The 21,878-nt window shown below is 42.2% G+C and overlaps 1 protein-coding gene across 1 annotated transcript in view; it reads left to right on the forward strand.

Moving 5' to 3' along the window:
- Positions 1-21,878, forward strand: part of PLCL1 (phospholipase C like 1 (inactive)) — a 202,449-nt gene that overhangs the window by 143,578 nt on the left and 36,993 nt on the right. Inside the window, exons 2-3 of the mRNA XM_065670000.1 lie at positions 16,461-18,932; positions 21,084-21,287. Coding sequence (XP_065526072.1) covers positions 16,461-18,932; positions 21,084-21,287 — 2,676 coding nt within the window. The remainder of the gene's footprint in view (positions 1-16,460; positions 18,933-21,083; positions 21,288-21,878) is intronic.

Raw genomic sequence — 21,878 nt, forward strand, 5'->3', positions numbered from 1 at the left:
ACTTGGAGTGCTTAGGCTGGTGTTTGCATTTTCAGATCCCAGCAAATGGTTGCAGGATGAAGCATTCATTTTTCATGAGGGCAATAATGCCTTTGCAGTTTGCTGAGCTAAAACAGTGTGCTTTGATCAATAGAGAACATTTAGCCATTAGAATCTCTGACATGCCTCAATTTACCTAGGCACTGAAGAACTCATTGACAGATAATTTAATTGGCTTTGGAAAATGACTTAGAAACGTGTTATTTTCCAGAGGACATAGTTAAAATATGTTTGCCACTTTACAGCATATGGAGAGTTGATTATTTTTTCTTCTCTCAGTTAATAATGACCCCAGGTGAAAACTCCGCCTGGAAAAAAAACACTTTAATTCATTGTGTTCATATATAGGCAGAAAGAGGAAAATATAAGCTTCGATATTGATTCAGAATCAAAAAACAGCAGAGGCAAAACCCTATGAAATTAATGAGCTGTGGAGTTTGCTGTCTGTGGTGATTCGAATAGATTTCATCTGTTTTTAATCTTCCTGTAAATTATCTAGTGCTATTTACAGTGTTTTGTACTGTTCTCCTGACTCCAAATATTACCTTTAAAGAATGTAGCCAGAAAATATGGTACAATTAAGAATGGGATTTCCATGAACCTCATACATTGCTCCTGTGGGCTAGATTCTGCTTTCATTACATCCAGGTAAGTAAAGAACAGTTGTGTTGTGTGAACTAAGAGAATTAAATCTGATTCAGATTAATAATAGCATCAGGGCATTTGTATTTTACTGCTGTCCTCCTTGCTGAGCTACAAGACTGAAGCATGTGCATACAGTTCAGTCTATACAATGACATTGTCCAGACTGTTTTCCATGTTTTCTATATTTTTACTTTAAGAAGCATCATGATGGTGTTAGAAACTGCACTGAAAAGCAGTGTATGCCATATGCAATAAGTAGAGCTGTTATGCAATTACATAAGGTAGTTCAGATGAAAGAGTCACTATGTTCAGAGTCTGAGAGAGGAGACTTAATTAAGACAGACAAAGTCTCGTGGGTACAGCAAAGCAGTTCTCTGGATACAGCCCTGATTATACTGTAGTTCTTTTAAATGCATTACCAAAGTCTTAATTATTATAATTAAACAGATAGAAAATGTCTGTCCTTCATTGCATAAAGCTTTGCTTTAGGGTTAAAACTGAAAATTTCCCAAAGAGCTTTAAAATTGAAAGTTAACAGGCAAAGCAAATGAACTCTACAATTTTCTGGAAACTATCATTTTTAATTATCATTCTTTTTAGTCTTCCATTAAAAGGCAGACACATTGCAAATAAAAAAGCTAAATGGCATATTTACAGCAATGTGATTTCCCTGCAGCCACCAGCTAGAAAAAAAGTAGTGTTGGGTAAAAACAGAGCTCAAAAGTTGGCTTGTCCTAGATGTGCTGGATTTGGAGCAGTCGAGCCTGAGAATGACTGTGTCCCCTCTTCCCCTGGCTGTGGGGCACTCACTGCTGACAGCTCCTTGCCAGGGCACTTTCTAAATGAGGGTGTATTCTCTTACCTTAGAGCAACATGCTGGGGAGTGTTCATTGCTCATATGCCCACTTAAAGGAACTGATGAAAAATATCAAGAAAGAAGAAAAGAGGGAGCTAATTCCTTTAGAGCAAGAAAAAGGCTTTTCCTTAACAATTATCTTTTCATTATGTCTGCTTATGTAAAAACCACACTGATAAAAGTAGAATCTCTGTTTCCTTGGTGGGAGGGAATAGCTCTACAAGTCTTGGAATCATAGAACGGTTAAGGTTGGAAAGCCAAAAAGGCCTTGAGGAGATGCTGGATGAACAAATGCATGAGCACACCTGTGTTATGCTGAGTAGGATGAATGGTGTGATCGTGGGCACTAAATGGGTGTGTAAGTGTTCATAAGATTAAATCTTAAAATGCGCATCTGCTAAATCACACAGTTGTTGCAAATCATAATCTATTTCAAAGGGCCCATTGAATGGGCTGTGAGTTCTGAACTGATTTTTGTCCGTGGAAAAGTGGCTCCTAGCGGTTAGCAGCATTTTCCCATGAATACCTTTCTTTCAGGGTTTTTATTCTTCTTGTAAATAGCTTCCATCCTTGTTGTGACTCTGAAGTAATGTACAAAGTGTCATGTTTGCTTGGCAGGCATGGCTTCTGCTTAATTGTCCGCAGCATAATTGTAAATCACACATTTTTGCCCTGGCTTTTGAGCCATGGCTCACTTATGCCGTGCTCCTGCCACCATTTGTTTGTGCACACTTGTAAAATTAAACGTTGCCAGTATTTAACAGATGTTCTTTAGGTCCTTCTTGACTTCCTTTGGGGAGCATGCCTGCTGCTGCTAATGATAACTGTGCAAGATGATACAGGGAGCTTGTAGTTTAGCAATGGGGCCTGTTGCTTTCCATCCTCAAGAGGGTAGATACAAAACTTTGACTTCCCAAAACAAAAAGCTACCCAAAGCCAGTGGCCCATCTGATGCCGTCCCTGCTACTAGATTCCCCCTTTTCTGTCATGCATATGACCCCCAGGCGAGAGAAAAGATGGAGACCCTGGCAGTGGCTGTCTTGCATTTGAACGTACTGAGATTTGTGCTCCAGAAACGTGTTTGAGTCTTATGGAAATCATGAGTCCAAATCCAGAGCAGACAGGGTTTCCTAAGGGGCTTCTCCAGGGTCATGAGCAGAACTAGAATCCAGGGGGATTCTCACTTTTCTGGTTGCAAACCCAATGTTTTTCTACTTGCTCAGTGTTTTCTAAACATTGAAGTGTACTAATCTATTGGAGATTTGAGGTATGATTTTCTTCTCACAAAATACAAAGTTATATTGCAGTTACAGTATAATAGTACTGTGGTTAGATTGTTTATTTTTCTTTAATACCTCTGTTGCTGCTAATTCATAATGTTTAAATATTAGGTGGATGGAAGCAATTATACCAGGTTGGTGATACACTTACGCTGTAAAAATGCATGTGCCATATGAAATTCAGGAGACTGTAATATTCAGGCATGCAGCTGATTTAATTGTGAGAAAAAGGAATTATAATTATTTAGCAAAATACATGACCAGAATAAAATTGCATTACAATTGAAGCCATGCATTTATTAACAAACGACTGCTTTTCTCTCCCCAGAACTTGAGCTCTAGGAAGTAGAGGAGCTGTGCCCTTGAAGGTGAATAGTTTTGAAGAAATGTGATAAAAATTATCATCGCCATAGCAAGTCAGTTATTCCTTAAATAGGTTGTTTATGATGCTGCATTTTGTGACCTGCATCATTTACTCCTGATTTTGATGACTAATGCAAATACTCAGTGTCTGCATTGGTAAAAATTTGGCATATGCCTACTTATTAGATTCACATAATATGATTTAATGAGGGTTCTGCAGCTGTCTCTTGAGTACATATTTCCTTTGTATTAATGGGGAAATCTGTGTTTTGCTTTTAAAAGAGACATTGAGACATTTAATTTGTTGTACTGTTGCTAAGCAGACCGTTGAAATCAGTGTTTCACTTGTATGTTGCTTTTAGCCTTGTCAACTCCTTTATCAGTGCAGCAGCATGTTTCATGGCTTGATGCAGTCTGTTCTTATATCAGCATCGTAATTTATAGCTACAACCTAGTTTTTCAGCCTAAGAATGTTGAAGGTGGGTAGTTGAAGGTGAATACACTGTATGCACTGTGTGCATAGTTGCAAAGCTAAAAAGCTGTAGTTGGGAGTAAAATGCATCAGAAATTTCGGGTATGTGTACACATACAAACAGGCCTTGATACCCGTTTGTACACTTTGTAGAGGAGCAGTTGGAAAGCTTTCCCTCATCCTGTTTTTGTGATGAAACTTCTTGGCAAGGGACAGTAAAGCACAAATAGGTCAGCCCAAGTCCATGGGCACGCCACATGCGTAGGGAGGTGGACCGCACACCCACTGTGCCTGGGGAGTGCTGGGCTGCTGCATGGATGGCTTGTGGGTTCCCATGGAGGTGGTGCCTGTACCACTGCAGAGAGCCTGCACACCAGCTGTACAAACTCCTACTCCTCAAGGATGCTTTCCTAAACTGACAAACAACTTCCATGGAGGAGTGAATGTATTTGTTGGGTATGCTGAAAGTTGCTTTTCTCTCTGACACAAAGCTGTGGCCCTCAGAGAGCACGCTTGAGGCAAAATTTTACCCCAAGAGCTAAAACAATTCTGCTATCTTGCCCACATAGTTCGTATTTGGCTTTATGTATTCTATCTCAACCTATTTGATAATTCAATTATGTGAAAATCAGAATTCAAAAAATTTCCCATTAAACTAGTTTCACTGCTTCAATAATTTTCATAACTTCTCCCTAAATTTAAGGATTGGGGTTGATCTGAATGAGCATAAATGTGATTAATGAAGAAACAATTTGATTAAAAAGGGCTTAAGATAATGTGATTAGACTATGGAGATTTCAGTGGTTTATTGGATTACACACTGTATTCCTGGAGGATTGTTGAAAGATTCAGAATGAAATTAAACTGGTCATCCTATCTGGGGCCCAATGCTTGTAATCTCCAGTGCCATACAGGCCAAGGGCACAGTCATGTTCAGCGGTTTTCTCTGGCAAAATGTGGGATTGAATTTTTGAGCTAATACCTAAATAATCTGTCCAGAAAATACCTCTGGAATCTGGTCCACTCTCCATTACGTAAGGCTTGAATGAAATGACATTTGATCTCATAGGGCATCCTTTTGGAAGGAATGTGATGCTGCTTGAATGCCTTTTGTGATGGAGACTTCTCTGCCATTCTTGGGAGGTTGTGACCATTGTCAACTGGGCAGGTTTTGTTTTGGGGATTTTTTGGTGGGTTTTTAGGTTTTGTCTTTTTTTTTTTTTTGTTTGTTTTCTTAATGCCTTAGCTTTACTTTGACTTCCAGGTATTGAAAGTATCCAGCAGCTCTGATCTTTATATAATAATCTGTAACCTGTGACAGTGTCAGTCTGCATCTTGAGTTTCTGTGGGGTCCATAAGGAAACTTAATTTGAAGGACTTCTTAAAATACATTGATTTATTCCTTAATTAAACTACACAAGTGAAACCATTACATTCTGAATAAAAGTGCCCGGATATGCCTTTATTAGGGCATAAGAAGTCTCCTATAAAGGAGATTTATATTAATTTGGGCTTCTGCAATTGTTCATGGCCAGACTTTGTCTTCTAAAACCATCTGGAAACTATGAAATATGTTTTCCAAAATCTTCCAGATTCTCATGACTCTTGTGAACTCTCTCCAGTTTTCAAGGTAATTTCTAACCTGAGGTTGTCACACGATGGGTAAATATAAAGATATTTGAGCTTTTCTATCCTGGGTAGATCCTATGTTTATACGACCAAGAATTCTGCTGTAATCTTTTTGTTATATTCTATGCTGATCATCTGCGATGATAAAATTGGATTTTTTCCCAAAATGATTGTTTCCTGGATGAGAGTCCTGTAAATAAGGCCTCTCCTTTGTGTTTCTAGATTTATGACCTCATATTTTCGTCCTCATTGGAATATGTTTGGGAGTTTTTGAATGCATTGCTTGTCAGTCTTTGACTTTAATCATTGACCCCTATTCTTTGTTATTCATTGCTATTCATATCTTGGCTTTGTGTCATCTCCAGACTCCATGTATATTGATTTTATGCTTTCTTCCAGGTCACTCTAAAAATGCTAAATAGCATTGGACTATGAACGGGTCCCTGTAGGATCCAATTTGAAGCATATCTACATTATGAGTGTTTCATATTCACTGTTGCGTTTGAAACATATCATTTATCTTATGTTTGATCCATTTAATGTCTTCTGAGTTTCTTTTTATTGCTGTATCTTCTTAATCAAAATCTCATTCAGTGCCAAGTGAAATGCATTGCAGAAACCATAATATATTACAGCATCTTAAGTATATTTCATTGACTTTATTGTGCTTCAACTAAACTTTTAATCTCGTAAAAGAAGAGATACCAGGTTAGTCTGACAAGCTCTGTTTTCCACAAAGTTGGAAATCGTTAATGCTAGTCATCTTTTTATCCTTTCTTAATCAAACATCTTTTCAGCTTTTCCCTTATTTTGACAATGAAAAGTACCCACTCACGGGTATAATGCAAATCCAGCATTTAGAGATGTAATGAAGGGGAGTACCAGTGGGGCAAACTCTTTCCTTAGCCATGTCTTTCTAAACATAGTTTTTCCTCCTGAGTTACTGCTGGAATTCTCTTACTATCGTTTAGTCAATAAATGCTCTTTTGTACATTAACACCATCAGTTCTCCTGCTGGTGGGATTCACCCTCTGCCTTACATTTTCAGGCAACCTGTCTGAACCTTCTCTGCTGAGACTGAAACCTGAGACCAAGCCCTTCTCCTGCTTGTATGAACTCCTCTGCTTGCTGTTTCCTCCTCTGGCTATTTTCTTCTTTTACTAATTTTCTCATTTTATTTATAACATATACCAACAACTTATTTTCGGTTTGTAATGTATTGCTTTCTTGTGGCTCATTTTCTTTCCCATTTAAGAGACAATGTTTTTAACCAGCATAACCTTCTTTCTGGCTTGCCTGGCTCAGGTAGTGTATTCCATTCACTGATGAAAGCTTAGATTGTTTAACTACAGGTCATCCTCTTCTGTCAGGTTTTAAGGAGGACTTCCCACAGACAAAATGGAGGTCTCTTTAAAAAGACCCCAAACAGCAAAACAACCAAAAACCATCTGACCTTTCAAGTTCAGATAGGTCAGATTCTTGCAATTCCCTCTCAGTGAAATTCCTCAACCTTAATTGTGGGTTTAATTGTTTGTTTTGTTGTGTTTTTTTTTTTTTTCTCCAAACAAGGGATGCAGAGAAGGTCTTACTCTGATTTCATGTCTGTGTCTGAATAACTAATTTCTTCAGAATACTTAAAGTGTATGGTGTTTTGAAGACATGCAGAAGAAAACAAAATCATTGCTGCTGAAAGCCCATAGGAAGGTGTGTGTATAATGTGTTCGGGTTTGAATTCTTCTGTCATGGGATGTGGTGCATGATGCTGTTTACCCAGCAAATATGGAAATAGAAAGTTCATCTTCTATAGTTTAAAGGCTTCAAGCCCAGTAGGTTCTTTCTGTTTTGAATGCTAGCATCACTGGGGTTACTGCCATGGTTTATTCTGCAGAGGGAGTACAGCCGCAATCACACTGGCACCTGGGTATCATGAGGAGTGTGGCCATGGCAGCGTGCACAGCAAGCTAGGGTTTTCCTACTAGCAGGACCATGGGTGAGGACCCTGAAGCTGGGTCAGGTATCTCTGCCCTAGCTCTCAGGCGTAGGTGTGACTGCATGCTAATGTATGGAGCAGCTTCTAAATCTTGTTAAACTGGGGACAGTGGGAAGCTGCTCCAGTCTCTGTGTTTTGGAAGGATGTTGTAGCAGTGTCCTCTGCACTCGCTGCGGAGCTGTCATATCTCTAACCAGCAGAAGAGATGAACATTAATGTTATGCTGAGATGTGTAGATATTGCACTGCTCATTTTCCCATTCCCTGGGGCCATGGCAGCCCTTATGTCAGGGTAATGCTGTAACTCTCAGTGAGCCTGCACAGCATTTGATAGCAGTATTTTAGAGTCCTCTTGGTCACGGTGTTCAGAGCTGTCAGGAATATGCTGAGACACCAGATCTTTAGTTTTGTCAGCTCTTGATCCTGTATTTTCTTCATTTTTCTTCTACTGCAGGTTCAGGCTGGTTACATGACTTGTGCGTATGTAATGGCTTTGCAGCACGTCTGTATACAGAGCGGATGGAGCACGGCTTCCCGTCTATCCTTCTGTGTGGTATCTGGCTTTTTTCTCCAGATGTAGCTCTCCACCATGATCCGTGCCTTGGTCAGTACAAGGCCCAGTTGTTGCAGTCACCTTTGTAACCCTGAAATCAATGCAGAAGTTTTAAGTTTCAATAAATGAGGTGAATTCATGTTGCTTGAACTTCAATTGCTCTTAGTGCTGCCTTGTCTTGACGGTTGGATTTAAGGCACACATTTCATCTATTACGTCTAAGTAACTTGGGACTTTCCAACCTGAGAGACTCTTCTGCTGTGCCACATAGTAGGAGTGGTGATCAGCTCAAATACTCAAAACGGGTACATAGTAAAGACCCCTGGTTTGGTTACTTGCCTTTCCTCCCTGGGCTGAAACAGCACTATCTGCTGGACTCTTGTACAGGCTCCTCAGTACAGCTTCCTTATCTGCAGATGAGGGCTGACAGGAGCAGTGGTTGCTTTGCGTTGAAAGAAAGGCTGTGTACGGCAGGTCTGTGATTGCTGTAGGATTAGTTGCTTTAAGTACACACCTCTCTTAATTTGAGTGCTGCAGCCAAGATCTCATTTCCCCATGGCTTGCTGCTGCTTCTGCTTGAAGACACAAAGTGTCTTTCTCAGGTTTATATTCCCTAGAGTACAGGGATAAATTCAATCCGTGTCGAAGGTACCCTGGGAGACTCATAAGCGTTACAGCCTGCAGGCAACCAAGTACTTGGAAATAACAGAGCATTTGGGAGTAGCAGTGGTTGGAAACATTGGTGGGCTGTGAGTCCCTTCGAAACTAAAAGCCTTCTCCCAGCTGGAAGTAGATCTGGCACTTGGAGTGTCGTAAGTAAAGGTTTTGTTCCTCAGGAAGAGTTAAGAGGATCCATGAAAAATCTTATGCATTGATGAGGTCTTCCATAGGGTTATGTTGAGGTGCTGCATGTATGTGTTGAAATGTCAAACAGGAATTTATTTTTCACTGTAGATGGTGCTTAATAATAATAGGATTGTTTAATAATAAAATAATAATAGGTTGCTTAACAATAAAGGGATAGGTACTTGCACCTTTATTTAAGGACTGTTCTTGTGGAAACCAGTTGGATGTTGAAGTGTAAAGAGAAAAGGAACAATGATGGCAGAAGGAGCTGTGAAGTGGTAGCCTCATTACAGGCTTTCATGTTCTTGTGCTCTTGGAAGCTACTTGAATTTGGCTTCATGGCCCAAATTATAAAGCACAGTAGAAGCAGTGACTTCAGTTCTGTACCATGCCAGAAAATAAACCCTTATTGCATTGCGTGGTTTCCATTTCCAAAGTGTTTTCAGATGGAGTCTTTATGTGCTGCCACTTTTTATTTTTGCTCTTATTTGTCATTTGAACAGCAACGGTAAATTTTCTTCAAGGTATAATTGAATAAATTTGGCAATCCTAGTATTAAAAAAAGAAAAGAAAAAAGCAAACACACAACAAAGCATTCCTTGAGCAGCAAATCATTTTGGTTCAGATGCTTCTCTCAAAGATCTCCTCCAGACCTTCTTATCTATCTCTCTCCAGCCTTACACTAGTATTTGAAAGGGATTTTTACTACTGGAAGGAAAGAGGAAAGCAGACAAGCCATTGTAATCTTGCCTCCTGCTGAACTTCTCTAGTGGGGACTAGCAGTATCCTAGCATAATTAAGCCATTGTCTTCACTCTGTTTTCCTGCCCTTGGGGTGTCTATTTTGTGGGGTGACATTTTGATGAGAAGCTGACTGTCAAGTCATTCTTGTAGGTCTTGGTGACAGTCCCCTGCCCATACCTGATGTCTGGGAAATCCCATGGAGTTGATAAAAGCCCGCTATAAATGCTGATGTTACTGTTCCCCATGGCACTTTTCTTCCACCTGTGTCTGAGATCCCTTAGTCACTGCTTTCTCGTGAATGACAATAGTGCTTAGGCTTCTGAGTGAAGCTTGAGCCTGACTTAAACTGCTAGTTAGTGACAACTAACTGAATGTGCGGACATGCCGGCGTGACTATTTTGGTATTTGGAAAATTGCTGGACGCTGAGTTCTGAAGCTATTTCTTGTGTATCGTATCTGTCCATGTTGTATTTTTGGTCTGCCTTAATTTTTCTGTTTATTCCATTACGTGTGTATCCCAAGATCTTAAGAGCACATGTGTTAAACTTTGGATCCAGTCTTTATTCCACATGTGCTCAAATCCCTGAATTAGGAGGAGTTTTGCCTTGAAGGGGATACTGAGGTTGATTATATGCCATTAACATCTGCTCTCACAATCTGTTAGCTGTGTGGTTAGCCCAAGTGTGATGGGCAGCATCCCTGTGGCTACCTGCACCAGCGATGAGGTTCAGCCCCTGTGCAAAGGTAGCTGCCACGGGTTGTCAGCCTGGATGAATTTTGAGTAGGTAACCTTTCCCTTGTTGTTCTGTGGGTTGTCACAGTGGAGATCTGATACTTATACCCTGCAGGCCTTGCCAAGACACATTAGAGGGAGTTCAGCTCATTAATTTGTTGTGATAGCACAGGCTGTGAGAACCAATAAAATCCGCAAAATAGGCAGTCCTGGGATGCTCTCTGAGGATGGCCAAGAACATGGCTGAGATTCACAGAAGAAAGTTGTGTGCTTTTAGTAATCATATGCAGTCACTGTGGGTTCAAGCTTTGAGACACATCTCTGATCAGATGGACTAAGTGTGTAACATCTGGTTGCAGCCCTGGCCCCAGCATTGGCTTTCTGTATTCTCTTGGTTAGTTTACATAAACCTTCCCTGCTCTGACTTAATTTGTTAAAGAAAGATTCCACCATCATTTGTCAACCTGCTGCCTGGTGCTTTGAGTGCCACTAGTGACTCACTGACTTCTTTATTTAACGTTTAAAGGGACATCTTCCCACCACAAGTTCTGTAAAGCTCAAAGATTTTCAAGGATTGGGATTCTGTCTGTGTATAACTGAAATATTTAGAAGCATCGCAGAAAAACTCACCCACTAGAGCTAATTATTTTCTCTTGGAAAAAAATCTCAGGTAATCATTGGCCAATTAAGTGGATCATCTGGAGTTTCCAGAGCAGATAGCTTTTAGGATGTACTGTTTATCACAATCTATTTGTGAGGACAGACGAAGCTGCCTGCTATTGATTTCTTAGTGCTAGGTTCATGGAAATGGCAAAGATCAGAATAAAGCTTCTCTTTTAGCAACGGTGATGCTCACTGTTGAAAATGTGAATTGGTTTTGAGGAAATGGCTCTTAGCTGCGCTTAACAAGTTTAGCTCTCAGCATCGTTACTGAATTTGACATCCTTTCACAGAAGCCCTGCAGCTCTTTAAGGGCTTTTGGTGTCTTGGCATAGGTGATGCTTTTTGCCCTTCTTATCCTCCTTAGCAGAATCCTAGAAGACCGTCAATGCTTTAGAAGCCCTTCAGATAACTGTTTCAGACAAATAACTCCCGATCTTGGCCTCTGTGTGCAGGGCTGCTATACAATTCTTATTACTGCCCTGTTTCTTAACTTCAGATCAACAATCTATGTCCTGTAGTTTTGACTAAGGGGATGGGTTGAGGTGGAGAACATGTTTATTCGTACTCCTTTAATCCCATGTATTTATTTCTGTTAGCTCTTTGATTTAAACAGCAGAAGATGGAGTGGTCAAAGGTCAGGATGGATGGGGTGGAGTTTTCCCACAACTGCTGATGGCTTACTGATCCCACTGTTTACACATCCAGTCCCTCTGACGAGGATGATGTGTTCAACAGGAGAGCTTCTCCTATTTTGGGATCGTGCTTAGGCTGGCGTTCTGAATCCCTCCTTTAGAAACCTTTAGAAAATGTTAGGATGCAGTCAGACCAGCACTTTGTCTCCTCTGTGTTAACCGGTTTCAGAGCAGCTCTGTGTACACTGAAAGCTAAGCACTGAAAGCTAAGCACATGTTGGAGTGGTTTTCCGGTTAAGATCTCGAGGTATTTTTGCATAATGGATATTATTCAGGCTCAGGAGCAGGAGATGGAGTCAGCCAGTTACATCACCTTATAGGTGATGTCCAAAGAAATGAGGGGAAGCCATAGGCTGAGGCACTTTGAAAGAAGGGTCTTGCCTTGGAAAGCACAGGTTTTCCCATATAAGTAGGGATTTTCTTTTCGTACGTGCACACTGCAGGCAAACTGGTTGTGTTTGTTTCCAACAGCAGTGTTTGGTATAGAGCTAGGGGATCACTGGCAGAGAAGGTCTTAGGGTGGTAAGCCTCCAAGTTAGTTGCTTGTTTTCACATTGTTGTAGGGTTTTTTTTGGCAAACATCATCCTTCTTTCATTGCCGCAATAAATTCAGTGTCATCAGTACAAGTGACTGAGGACAAAGGGCAGTCCTGGGCCAGTTACTGTGTGGTAAGCTCAATTTTGATGGACCTAGTATCTTGGAGAAAGGTAGACTTTTCACCTCCAAGATTCACGGATACATCTCATTGTGCTTTGTGATTGCTTTGGCTAATGAAAGGGGGAACAAGTGCTATTGTGTGGGTGAATACCATAGAGAGGGTTTTTAATTTGTGTGCCTGTTTTTGGCAGGTAGCACAAGAGAGCAAGTTTGCTATTTATTCACAGAAGATGTTGGCAGCTTTTAGTTTGCTAGGTGACTGTAGTTTTTCCTGTTCTTAGTATCCATGTAAAGATAAAAGGGAGCAGGAATTTAGCCACTGGAGACACTGCAGCACAGAAGTATTTTTAGCTGGATGTCTTTTCTTCGGAGAACAATGTGTCACAATTGGATTAAGGTAGAGACTTAAAGAAAGACAATAGCTAAACTAAAATTAGCAACCTAAGTCTGTAGGCTCAGTTGAACTAAGCTCAGCATAAGATCAGTGAGGAGGCAAAGTGTATTTAAATCGTCTTCTCCAGGCTCTGATGTGAGTGGACCCCAGTGGAGGTAGGACACTTCTTCAGGAAAACACTGCTCTGCTCCCAGGATGATAGCTTGGACCTGGAAGTGTGTGGCATGGCTAAACCATGGTGTCAGGATCTAGAGATGCTTGTTCAAGCAAGGTAGAACAAAGACGAGTACCTGGCTTGTCAGGCTGGTAAGACAGCATTTGAGCTTACAGAAACACATTTGAGTTTTTTGCAACACTAGAATAAACAGCTTCTTGATACTTATGGATGAAAACTGTCATGTTAAATCTAAATTAGAAGCTCTCCCTTTGAGAGACTGAGATGTTTCTATTACGTAGAGACCGAGAGGGGAATAACTGATGCAGTTATAAGCTCAGGCAGCAATTGCAGTTTTGCTGGGTTTGTGTGTATTATACAGTAGATTGCGGAGACTGTTAGTTAACTAATCCTATTAATGTCAGTAATACTCAAATCTTGTTAGTTTTAGATAATTAGTCCATGGATTAGGCTTCCATTCAATTGATTAAAAGATGTGGGGAAATCCTATTCAGAGATGAAAAACTGCTGTGGTACAATTCCAATGTTCCTTACATACCACTAAGTATGAAACCAGAAGTATCCATCAAAAATAAAAGCAGGGAACTGTTGGAACAAGTCCAGAGGAGGGCCACGAGGATGATCAGGGGTCTGGAGCACCTCCTGTATGAAGACAGGCTGAGGAAGTTGGGGCTGTTCAGCCTGGAGAAGAGAAGGCTGCGTGGGGACCTCATAGCAGCCTTCCAGTATTTGAAGGGGGCCTATAGGGATGCTGGGGAGGGACTCTTCATTAGGGACTGCAATGACAGGACAAGGGGTAATGGGTTAAAACTTAAACAGGGGAAGTTTAGATTGGTTATAAGGAAGAAGTTCTTTACTGTAAGGGTGGTGAGGCACTGGAATGGGCTGCCCAGGGAGGCTGAGAATGCTCCATCCCTGGCAGTGTTCAAGGCCAGGGTGACATGGTTTAGTATGAGGTACCCCTGCCCATGGCAGGGGGGTTGGACCTAGATGATCTTAAGGTCCTTTCCAACCCTAGCTATTCTATGAGTATAATTCTATGAAAGAGGACACAGAGGATAACCTAATTCCCTCCAAATCCCTCAGAGGTTAAGACTTAAAAGACAACTTCATTGATTCTCCATGAGGCAAATTAGGGGTTTACCCACCTTAATACCCCCAAAGTGACTGATTAATTCTGTGGCTTATTTTCATCAAAAAGCACTGGCATCTTGGAACTAAAAATAAATGGCTTTTATTTTTCTGCAGAAAAAAATAGTCACAAAACAATTCCCACCTCCCTAGCAAAGACAAAATGGGGTAGACATGTAGCTAAATCAGTTATGCTGCTCTGATGAGCTTTCCAGGTCTGGCCCTGAGGAACCACTCACTGTGAATCAACGAATCACTGCAGATTCAAAGGCCATTAATACATCTTCCCATATGAGAAAAATAATCTTAATACATCATCAATCTTAAATCCAAATATTGCTGCTGTAAACCTAAAGAAATAAGATAAAGCTCTCCTAGAACCTATAGGGTGACCAGCTACATTCATTTGCATTCATTAGCATCTGTTGCTTGAAGATTTTCATGGCCATAGCTGTGTATTAAAACACAGGATCTTAATGTAGGAACAGAATATTTTAGCAGAAAATTAGTTTAAAACGTAGCTGACCAGAGGCACTTGCTTCATTGACTTTTTTCCTGTTTTTTTTCAAGACCAATTCTCATGTACTTATGTATTAGAATAAATGGCTAGAGTAATTATTCTTGTCAGTAGAAGTCTCTGTATCAGTTTAATGGGAAATCTTTAGCGTAAGAAGCTTAGGAGTTTATTTCTTTTCCAGCAGATCTCATGCCTTTAAACTCAGTTGTTGAGTAGCTGGGGTTTTGGAAGTACGTTGTACGTTATTGAATGGAGTGAATGACAATAGCAATTTTGTAGCAACATTTATACTAATTTGCTGAAAGTATATATGCAACCATGCAAACAGTGAGGGGAGATGTTCCTACAAGCACCAAGAGTCATGCTCTGTGTCTGGGACAGCTACACAGGGTCCTGCTCAAATACAGACAACACAGAGCAGGGGTTGCATTTAGGATTTTCAGGAAAATATGACTTGAGGAAGGATGGATAGCACAACACATGAATGGGCACTGCAGGGAATCAGCTCCTGGGGCAGTGGAGGGCAGTCCAAGCTGGAAAGGGTTTGGGAGTCAGGGGTTTTAGTGTCTCAAAAGAGGTCTCCAGGGGCTGCAGGGACGCTGGTCCCTGGTGCGCATCTCACGGCTGGGCCTGAGGGCAGCAGGGTGGGGGGATGTGTGCCTAAACCAAACATTTCCTCACCTTGGGACTCCTCTTCTACTCAAAAGCCAGGCAGCGAAAGTCCCTCCAACAGCAGAAGGCAAAGAAGTGGGAAAGTATTGCTGGTGGCTAGGGAAATAGGAGGGAAAGCAATTTCAACAGGTGTTCCACTATTAATTACAACCTTGAATGATGTTTTAAAACTATTTTTGATAGCTGATGGATAATTTATATACCAAGGGAGTAGGTGAAAATCGTGCAAAGCAAGAAGAATGATGTGCAATTTATAATTGTTGTGAAATGGTTTGAATTGATAATATGGGGGGAAAGATTTAAATTTAGTTGCTGTGCTAAAATTACAAAAAGCTTTGCAGGCAGCTGGGTTTACATCCAGCAGCAAGTAGGTAGTTGGTACTGAAAAGACAGTCACATGTCTGGCTTAGTATTTTCTGAAGAGAAGTTGAAATAGATGCCCTAAAGAAAAAGGCTTTGGGTTTCTTGGCTGGTTGTCCATTTTCCTCCAGTGCTTTGTGGTTCTGGTACACAGAAATTACCAGAATAGCTACTTTTCAAAGCAAATGGGGATGCAAGGGAGTGTAAAGTAGGTTAGGGTTGAGCAGAGGGATAGTTGGAGCTCCCACAAGAACAGCTATGAGGTTCATGCAGTTGTACATGCAATAGAGATGGCCTTCTCAGCCTAATGAGAATGTCCTTTGCCAAAGGACACTGGAACATACAAATAAGAAAGCCCAGACTCTCCTGGGTGTGTATCTCAGAGGTCTGACTCATTACTGTTGCTTGGTTTTGTTTTAGTTTTGCTTGAGGTGTCCAAGGTTGCAAAAAGAGGCAGAATTGAGGCAGGACACTCATCTGCTGAGCACCAAGCTGTCACGTGTGCCCCATGGGCATGCTGACCCATCCCAGGCTCTCCTCCCAGCGCTGCTTAGGAGACTTCTTTCCCTTCTCCTCCCACATAGGCTTACTCCTTTCTCATGCCTTTTTATCCCGAAGTTCTTCCTTTATTCTCTATCTTAAATCCTGGTGAGATCCTCTCCAGTTGTAATTTAGACAGACCTTAACCAGGTGCTGGAGCTTCCCATGAAACCCCTCTTCCACATATATCTGCTTTGAAAATGTACATTACACAACTGGATAGCACCTACTCACAGCTGGAGCGAGTTGCTCAAATCTGGAAGGCAGTTTAATAGCTGCAAATGTCACTCATGAAAACTTGGTATCTAGTGCTGCAATCAATCAAGTCGCTGTATATCTCAGTGTATTTTATAGCTCTGTAGGGAACTGAATTGTGGGAAGGGATAATATGTTTTATTTTGAAGAACATGGATTATCTTTACATAAACATATCTGTTCTATTATTTATGTGCTTGTGGGATGGCCAAAGAAAACTTACTCATTCTTTTTTTTTATGCAATTATTCCACAGGATCCTTCAAACCAAAAATGTGGAAGAAAGAAAACCGTGTCCTTCAGCAGCATGCCATCAGAGAAGAAAATAAGCAGCGCTAGCGACTGTATCAGCTTTATGCAGGCTGGGTGTGAATTGAAGAAAGTTCGTCCAAATTCCCGGATTTATAATCGTTTTTTTACTCTGGATCCTGACCTGCAGGCTCTTCGCTGGGAGCCTTCCAAGAAGGACCTTGAGAAAGCCAAGCTTGATATTTCTGCTATAAAAGAAATCAGACTAGGGAAGAACACAGAAACGTTCAGAAATAATGGGCTTGCAGACCAGATTTCTGAGGACTGTGCGCTGTCAATAATTCATGGTGAGAACTACGAGTCCCTTGACTTGGTTGCCAATTCAGCTGATGTGGCCAATATTTGGGTATCAGGATTAAGGTACTTGGTTTCTCGTAGCAAACAACCCCTGGATTTGATGGAAAGCAGCCATAATACCCCACGGTTTGCCTGGCTAAAAACTGTATTCGAAGCAGCAGATGTTGATGGTAACGGCATAATGTTAGAAGATACATCTGTGGAGCTAATAAAGAAACTCAACCCCACCTTAAAGGAATCAAAGATTAGATTAAAATTCAAGGAAATCCAGAAGAGCAAAGAGAAACTTACAACGCGTGTAACAAAAGAAGAATTTTGTGAAGCATTCAGTGAACTTTGCACAAGACCTGAAGTTTATTTCTTACTTGTGCAGATATCTAAAAATAAAGAGTATCTAGATGCCAATGACCTCATGCTGTTTTTAGAGGCTGAGCAAGGAGTGACCCACATAACAGAAGAAATGTGTCTGGATATCATACGCAGGTATGAGCTTTCTCAAGAAGGGCGGTTGAAAGGGTTTCTTGCAATTGATGGATTTACTCAATACTTGTTGTCCCCAGAATGTGATATTTTTGACCCAGAGCACAAAAAAATTGTCCAAGACATGACACAGCCTTTATCACATTACTACATCAATGCATCCCACAATACATATCTAATAGAAGACCAGCTGAGAGGGCCAGCTGATATCAATGGGTATGTCAGAGCTTTAAAGATGAGTTGTCGGAGTATTGAACTAGACGTCTGTGACGGCCCAGATAATGAACCCATTATTTGTAACCGTAACAACATGACATCCCCACTTGCCTTTCGAAATGTTATTGAGGTAATAAATAAATTGGCCTTCTTTGCTTCAGAATACCCCCTTATCCTCTGCTTGGGGAACCACTGCTCAGTCCAACAGCAGAAGGTAGTAGTACAACACATGAGAAGGATCTTTGGAAACAAGCTGTACACAGAGACACCCTTATCCTCAGAAGCCTACCTCCCATCACCGGAGAAACTGAAAATGAAGATCATCGTGAAGGGGAAGAAGCTGCCCTGTGACCAGGATATATTAGAAGGAGAAGTCACAGATGAAGATGAAGAGGCTGAAATATCCCGGAGACTGTCAGAGAATTTCTCAAGGGAACCAAAGCTGATCTGGCTCTGCAGGGAATTGTCTGACTTGGTGTCCCTGTGCAAATCTGTCCAGTACAAGGACTTTGAGACATCCATGAAAGCTCAAAATTACTGGGAAATGTGCTCCTTCAGTGAGGCAGAAGCCAGTCGAATTGCAAATGAATACCCTGAAGACTTTGTCAACTACAACAAAAAGTTCCTGTCCAGGGTGTACCCAAGTGCTATGAGAATAGACTCCAGTAACTTAAATCCTCAAGATTTTTGGAATTGTGGTTGCCAGATAGTGGCCATGAACTATCAGACCCCGGGGCCCATGATGGACCTACACACTGGCTGGTTTCTACAGAACGGGGGATGTGGGTATGTTCTCAGGCCTTCAGTGATGCGTGATGAAGTGTCTTACTTCAGTGCTAATACCAAGGGCATTGTTCCGGGGGTCTCTCCCCAAGTCCTCCATGTCAAAATAATAAGTGGTCAGAACTTTCCAAAGCCCAAGGGTGCATGTGCGAAGGGGGATGTCATAGACCCCTATGTCTGCATAGAAATACATGGGATTCCTGCAGACTGCACTGAGCAAAGAACTAAAACTGTGCAGCAAAACAGTGATAACCCCATTTTTGATGAAAGCTTTGAGTTCCAGATCAATCTACCGGAGCTGGCCATGATCCGTTTTGTTGTTTTGGATGATGACTACATTGGGGATGAGTTCATAGGGCAATACACCATCCCACTGGAGTGCTTACAGCCTGGATATAGGCACATACCACTGAGGTCTTTTGTTGGTGATATCATGGAGCATGTTACCCTCTTTGTTCACATTGCAATAACCAACCGAAGTGGAGGTGGGAAGGCCCAAAAGCGCAGCCTCTCGGTGAGGATAGGAAAGAAAGCAAGGGAGTACACCATGCTGAGGAACACCGGGCTCAAGACTATTGATGACATCTTTAAGCTGGCAGTGCATCCATTACGAGAAGCTACTGACATGAGAGAAAATATGCAGGTATGACACTTGTGTGTGTTGGTATGTCCTGAATGTGGAAGGGAAGGTCCTGATGTGAGCTGCTGGTAGGGCAAACGTGTTGTAGCCAGTGGAAGCTGGTGAAGTTTCAGGCTGCATGGCTGTTATTAACCTTTAACTGTGTATCAGAAGGCTGATAATTACAGGTGCTAACTAGAAAGTGAATGTGGGATTAGGCAGAAATGTTTTAAATATCACTGGGCCCTCTCCAGATGCATGCTTTACTGGTTGTCTTTGAGAAAGCAGAACTGAGGGTACAGTTGTGTCTCCAGGGCTCGCGTCTCAAAAACTTCATTTCCTCACTGGTCCTGAACAAGTCAGCAAGCTTTTGTTTTGCTAACTGAGCGAGGGTTATGCTCTTCACTTTCTTTGTTTGGGTGAGCATACCACACAGTGCATGTGTCATTGAAGTCTTGTCTACACCAGGAAAACCCGCTGTGCAAAGAGAGCACATTTCCCGGAGCGCGTGTTGCCACCATTCGCCCAAGGGTACATTCAGTGTCGGCACTGAATGCCGCTTGGATTGAAGCTTCCTCCCTGCTGAAGAGCAGCGTTGTCTCTGCTGGCTGAGTGCCTTTTGGCTCAGGGGGTCTCCTGGCAGCGTGGCCTTCTGCCCACGCTGCTCTGAAAGCAGCCGGAGCCCGCTGCGGCCGGTGGTACTGGTGCCCAGGTACCCAGCACCATCACAGCTGCCCATGTTGGACCTTCCTGGTTGGCAGGAGGTGAAGTGGCAGCAAGGGCAAACAAGAACCAGGCCGTCTGGTGCTCTTCTCTGCCGGCTGATTAAGAGGCAGCTCAATTCAGAGGTCCAAGCGCTGCCTAGAAACAAAACTGAGTAGCATTAAACAATGAGTTTTCTTTAACAGCTGAAATCAGCCATAGCTATCTCCTTGGTAAAGAGGCAGAAACAATTCATTTTTCTCTCTTGAAAACAGGAGAAAAACGCATAGCGCTTCATTGACCCTGCTCTGCTGGACAGAGTCTAAAGCAAATGAAATGTTGGCAGCTGGAAGTTTACAGAATGACATAAGTTTTAAATCACTCCCAAAGGAATAGTCTAAGCATATTTTTAAGAATGGGAAACTCTTCCCAGCCTTTCCTTTCCTGCAGGCCTTGAAAAAGTAGCTAAACTGCTGACTCCACCTTCTGTCTAGGTCAGGCACTATATGTGAGCTATGTAAAAGAAAATGCTCAGAACTTGACTCAGAAACAGCATTAAGGGGCCTTCCAAGCAAAATTTCAGTACAAGATCTTGTTTTGGAGAATGCTTTGTAAACACACGGTCGTTAGCTTTAACTGCATGCTAATGTATTTGATTAATGAGAAAAAGCCTCTTTTAATTAACTGGGCATTTTCTGATGACTGTTTTTTTCAGCAAGATGGGGAGGGGGGGGCGGAACATTCACAAGGTATGGATTGTTAAAATACTCTCTAAATTAAGTTTTGTGCATCTTGGTCACTATTGTGCAACTCAGGAAGCTAAATGGCGGGGGCATGTCAGCTGTACATCCCCTGACTCGATAAATAGATAAACCCTGACATGTCAGTTTGGGTTGACCTGTATATCCAGTATTGATTTTCTTACATGTGGCCTGTGAAGGGGAAAGAGTGTTTGGGCTTTTTTTTATGATGTGGTAATACAAGGCTGAAAACAAAGTGGATTTTTTCCTGCTTGCCTTTCCCATGGGAAATAACAGGTCTGTCGAACTTGTTCTTGTTGGAGGAGGATAATGATGGGAGAAGAGGTGATTACAGCATCAAAAGCAATTTGAGTCTGTGCAGTTGGGAAGAGAAATAGCATTTTAAGCTGATAGTTTAATATGCTGGGGACCAGAGCTTGTCCCTGTTGGGGCTTGATTTGCAATGCAAAGTAGCTGCAGAGCTGGCAACTGGGATACCTGGGCCTGGAGGAAAGCTGGAGCTGGCAGTAGGCTTGGGGAGTCAAGAACAGGGCTGGCTGGGAGCTCCTGTGCGCTGGCACCCCATGGGGTGCCCAGGGATGGCAAGCAGCAGGGTAGCACTGCCCTACATCAAGGAGGAGAAGCAGGCAGGAACTGACGAGGTGCTGGAAGGCAGGAGGGACCGAGTGGAAAGGGGCAACATGCACTCAAGTGTTTGTTTTCCTTCCTCCAGAATGCCATGGTGTCTGTCAAGGAGCTGTGCGGGCTGCCGCCCATCGCCAGCCTGAAGCAGTGCATTCTGACCCTGTCCTCGCGGCTCGTGAGCAGCGACAACGCACCCTCCGTCACCCTCTCCATAAAGGACGCGTTTCCTTACCTAGAGCCTCTGGGGACCATGCCGGATGTGCAGAAAAAGGTCTTGGCAGCATATGACCTGGTAGGTGCTTACCACTGCTACCTCTGTCTTTTCTCCCTATTGGGAACGCATCAGGCGATGCTCACTGTTCTTCACATGCCCAAACAGCTGAGTTAAATGAACAACGCTTTTCAAATGGCTCAGGCTTAGCAGAATTGCCCTTTAATCACCAAAATACACACTGGGCTTTTTGTTGTTGTTTCTTTCTTTTTAAGCACAGTTGTGACTATCACAGGTTGGCACTTGAAGAGGACTTTGTTTACAAAAATAGCAGAAATTCAGCATGTACTGGGGACTGTTAGTGTTGTCCTTGGGAAGGGGCAAGATTTGTGTGCTGCCCTTCGCTTGCCTCCCCACAGCACAGCGCAAGGCCATCAAAGAGGGAGCTGCGGAGTGAGAATTCCTAGGCAAAGCTGAGCCATCCCCTTCCCAACACCTTTCGGTAGCACTGTTAAATAGTGCCCATGTCCCTGCCAGACCAAGTCAGTGTTGGCTCCTGGGGGGAGGGCATGTCAGAGCTGGAAGTTTAAAAGTGCCCATTTTTCTCTTGTGTAGGGAAAGAAAGGTCAGTGTGGTACAGGAATGCTTATAGTACTTATAAAAAGGTAGAGA

Source organism: Lathamus discolor, chromosome 3 (assembly GCF_037157495.1).
Source record: "Lathamus discolor isolate bLatDis1 chromosome 3, bLatDis1.hap1, whole genome shotgun sequence".
Taxonomy (NCBI): Eukaryota; Metazoa; Chordata; class Aves; order Psittaciformes; family Psittacidae; genus Lathamus; species Lathamus discolor.